This window comes from Schistocerca cancellata, chromosome 2, assembly GCF_023864275.1.
Source record: "Schistocerca cancellata isolate TAMUIC-IGC-003103 chromosome 2, iqSchCanc2.1, whole genome shotgun sequence".
Classification (NCBI taxonomy): Eukaryota; Metazoa; Arthropoda; class Insecta; order Orthoptera; family Acrididae; genus Schistocerca; species Schistocerca cancellata.
The window spans coordinates 427,589,688-427,594,265 of record NC_064627.1 but is presented as its reverse complement, the minus strand read 5'-3'; the positions used below and the strand labels follow the sequence as shown (position 1 = coordinate 427,594,265).

Below are 4,578 nucleotides of genomic sequence, written 5' to 3'. Positions count from 1 at the left end.
TCTATAGCCAACTAACTATAGCTTCTAATGTGGGAAGTTAACAGCAGTTTACTCATACAAAGAATATATTTCATGGCCATAGACACATAATTGCCAAGCTAGAAAAATGTATCTGCATGGAAAATAAAGGAAATGAGGAGAGAGAAAGAAAACAACCCTCTTCTCAAAAAATTCTGACCCTTTTTTTCAAATATCTAGTAAGATAATCATTAGATTTTCAAATGAAAATGTTTCATAGATCACCCACATTTCTGCTTTTATTCTACACTAGACAAATTTAATAGCTAATGGAGGGTAAAATAATGCAAACTACCTATTTGGAACCTTAACTTCACTTCAGCATTTCAGTCCCACGTTATTCAATTTAGAATAAATAAGTATTCACCACTTCAGCCTTGTTTATGAATCTTGATGTTTCTTAAAATGATAAAAGACTCAGGGTTTAATATTCTGTTGATTATAAGGCCATTAGAGTTCCTCAGACTGGGGAAAATTTGGAAAATAAATTGGATGTCTTTTTCAAATAAAATATCCTAATATTTGTCAAAAATGATTTAGGGAAACTGAGAAAATCCTAAATACGGATGTCGGGACAGGGATTAGAATCTTGTTTCTCACAAATGTGACTCCAGTGACTTAACCACTGCAGCATCTTAAAGAGTGATGTTTAATGAGATACTGTTTAAGGAAACCTGGCACATGATGTTGGGTAAGTTGACCCTCTCTAGAATGAAACTTCCTTGTTCTGTTGAAAACTCTCTCACTCCATTGTAACATTTATTCTCAAGAGAAATAATAATTTGAAAAGTTTCAGAGGATGAGTGCAGTGTATTTTAGTTTCACTTGAGCCTTTTAAATTTTATTTGATGTGTGTGTGTTTGGGAAAGGGGGGGGGGGGTTAAGACATTTATTATAGACTTTCTCACACTGTGATTCATCAACATTCACTTACTTTCATTTCAGGTGATATGGGCTTGTAATGCAATTTGTGTTCACAATGCAGCCACATATGGAACAGCATAAGGTTTATGAGAGTCTGAAACCCAAAGAAGACATTTTTGATTACTACTTGCAAGACATAAAGGAAGAAACAAACACACCAGTCAAATGTCGCTGCTGTGATCATAATGAATATGTAAAGACATGTGATATGCCTGTTAGTCAGAGTGATAAAACTGACTTGTCAGAAGGGTCTTTTTCTGAGAGGAATTCTGTGGAAGCTCACATCTATAAAGAAAAGGATCATCAACTATTTACAGCTGAAACAATTCCTGAATCATTTTTTCCAAGTTTTAATTTATTGGTTGGAAATCATAACTCATGTGACATAAAAACGACGACTTCCAAATATCATGAAAACCAGGAAATTCATTCTGAAGTGAGAGATAATATTTACAAGAGGTATGATATAACATCTAGTTCTCAGAGTGAATATGATAGTGATACAGATTCAATTATGTCAAATGGAATCCTTGATACAGAACATCCTCCTAATTACTCAAATGATTGTCTAAAAAATGCAGGTATTTACACATTGGAAGAAGTTTTAAGAATCACTTCTAGTAAATTAATAAGACTAAAATATCTGTATAAAAAACAACTTGGAACACTTGAATATCATCTGAAGGAAGGTTACAGGAAATACTTATCTCAGAAGAAACAGGAGAAAGAAATGTGGGGCTCACAAATATTTCCCACACTAATGAAACATGGACACCCAAATTTTGAATTTTCCAAGGCCACTACAAGGTACCATCAACATTCAGGTCTTGCCAAAGAAATGCGTAAATTGCATGATCAAAGAACGGAGGCAGGAATGGCTATCCGTAAACAGAGATTTCGGAAGTGTATGTTTACTGAGGGAGGTGTCAGATGCACAGAACAAGTACTTCCCTTGGCAAAGCACTGTATTAAACACATACTCTCTGATTCTAAGCAGATTTTATTTCAAGCCTGTGGTTCTGTTAGTGGTGAGGTTGAATGCAGAATACCTGTCCTCACTGTATTCCCAAATACAGCTTGTGTTTATCACACAGATCTAAAGCAATATAGTGCAGACAAGAAGGTAAGACTATTCCTCATAATTCCATATTATTGAAGTTTTTTCATTAAACATAATGCTGGTTTCATTTTTCTCTTATTCATGGTTCTATGAATATGTCTATCTATGCAGTGCACTAACTGAAGTCTAATTGATTATTTTCCTTCCTGGGCTGTTTAGACACTTTCCAGCACATCGCTGCCATGAAATTATGTATGTTACTGATCCCGTTTTTTATTTTATTTGATTGTGTACCTGCTCCACGATCCATACATGCATACTGATGCACCTCTAGTTTCCATTCTCTGTCCGTCGTTAGTATCCTCTCTCTCTTTTGAATAGGGATGTGGAAGAGAATGAATAATTGCTAGAATAATTGGGAAAATTGATCAGAAAGAACAGTTGAAAAAAATTTTGAAGGTAATTTATGGAATTCAAGGTCAATAAACAATTTGCATTATGTACTGCTGCTTCCAGTAGTGTGTGGTGCAAAATAATCACTGCAACCAGTGAAATTGTCGATCTGTCACATGAAGCACAGTATTTTTAGTATAATTAAACCAAGTTCAATTGGTGCCTATCAAGTCTGAGTCATTACCTTCATAGTAATTCCATTGTGTTTAGTCTTGAGTGTAACAATGTTGGTGCAGAAACACTCCTCTGGATACTGTGTAAATTATTCTTGTCTGCATTGAACCTCTTGTAGCAGGATCTTGGCTGTGAGTAAAATGATGAATAGATAGGAGTTGACCTTATAACCATACAAATAAATATTCCTTTTTTAATAACTTTTTATAATACTTTTAATGAATGATTAGAATACACATTTTTAACAAGGCTGGTATGACGGATCCAAGCATATGTCTGTACGCTACCACTTCCCAAAACAAAAGGGTGAAGATATATGAATTAATAAATTGAAAAGCGTGTTTCTTACTTTGTTTTATACAGATATTTAATGATGGATCAAAACATTATCCTTGCCACAAAAAACTCGTTAATTTACCTTTGGCGGTGTCCATAACTCATTCAGTTTTTATATATAAAATGGATGTACACCTGTGTGTATGTTCCAGTATAACTCTAGAATGCTTAGCACAAGGAATGCTCATTCTAGAACATTTGGAGCATTCTACCATACCTAGGTCACACATATCTTCCCATCTAGAAAATAGTATTGTGGATGATGAGACAAATCTTGCATCCTTAGCTGATGAGCTGGAATGACATGTAAAATAAGTATAAGAGAGAGAGAGAGAGAGAGAGAGAGAGAGAGAACAGCAGCAGTAGCAGCAGCAATAGTAACAGTATCTTAGTAGTAGTAGTAGTAGTAGTAGTAGTAGTAGTGGCAGCAATAGTAACAGTATCTTAATGGAACCTATGGTTTACAATTCACTAGGATGATTGCTGTCGGCTCTGATGGTATTTTAGTCCAAGTTTCATTGAATAGAACCAGCAAACATGCAAGACATTTTTTTTCCATATCTTAACATTCGGAGAATGTGAAATAAATTAGTAATTGGAGAATGATAGATTATCAACTACTCAAAATGTACGAAAGAGAAAGTTGGATTCCTCACCAAGTGTTACTGTTACAGAGAAAGTACAGTTTTGGCTCAGGGGCCACTATGTGGAAGAAGAGGTTAGCAGAGGGCTGTACCTTTTAAAATGATTGCATGCATCAGTTAACTTTGCATTTCAGAAAAGGTATAAATTGTTACATAAAAATTCTGACTGTCCTGGTTGTCCACAAAAAAATCATTAGCAGACCACATGTGGCCCATGGGCCACTACTTACCTGGACCTGTTGTAGATGTAGAAAAAGGAAAATTTAAGGTTATGTACTTCAAGTGAGAAATATGTGCTGTGAATGTGCTGCTTATTATTCAAGTTCTCAGCCACATAAATTGACATTGTACTGATCAGGTTTGGCATGCTAGTGCAAAAAGTGTCACTATACATATTGAGTGTGAAAATGAGTGGATATCTATCCATGTTTCTTAATTCTGAAGGACTTCTGCTGGCTTTCATCTTCTCCTTTGTGTGCAAGTCAGACAACACGTGCCAGAGAAAATCACTCTAAATCAAAAATTTACGTGGAAACTTACACATTATTTGATTGTTCCTCCTGTCAATTTTCATTGATTCTGTGTAAATTAATGTGTTATACACAGCATACCCTTGTGAAAGTATGTATCACAGATAATTTGTTTCATTATCTGTGGATTCTCAATAAATTGTGAATAGTTCATTACTTGTGGATTTTCTATGAATTGTGACTATAATACATATTTCAAATGCATGATTGCTCTTTGTTAAAGTGTACATTTGTGTTGTTATTGATATATTTGTAACTTTTTATCCCTATGTTTCCAATTGTCAGTTTGAAGAATGTCAGATCTTGAAAAAATACATTTGTAATTCAAGTTTTCTGTACACATGAAATTATTTTATCAATATAGCTGTTTCTATAATCAACTTCTATTCTCATCTAGTACATATGTCTGTGTCTCATGTTGCAAACCTAAATTTTTACC

At 34.4% G+C, this 4,578-nt stretch overlaps 1 protein-coding gene across 1 annotated transcript; it reads left to right on the top strand.

Annotated features, from left to right (window-relative positions):
- Window positions 1-997: 997 nt before the first annotated feature.
- Window positions 998-2,098, top strand: LOC126154661 (KAT8 regulatory NSL complex subunit 2-like). Its single transcript, XM_049916176.1, has one exon. The coding sequence runs from the start codon at window positions 998-1,000 to the stop codon at window positions 2,096-2,098; it is 1,101 nt and encodes a 366-aa protein (XP_049772133.1).
- Window positions 2,099-4,578: the final 2,480 nt, after the last annotated feature.

Bases quoted from the DNA above. Each gene is read 5' to 3' on its own strand.
- LOC126154661 (XM_049916176.1), top strand. From the start codon at position 998: ATGCAGCCACATATGGAACAGCATAAGGTTTATGAGAGTCTGAAACCC.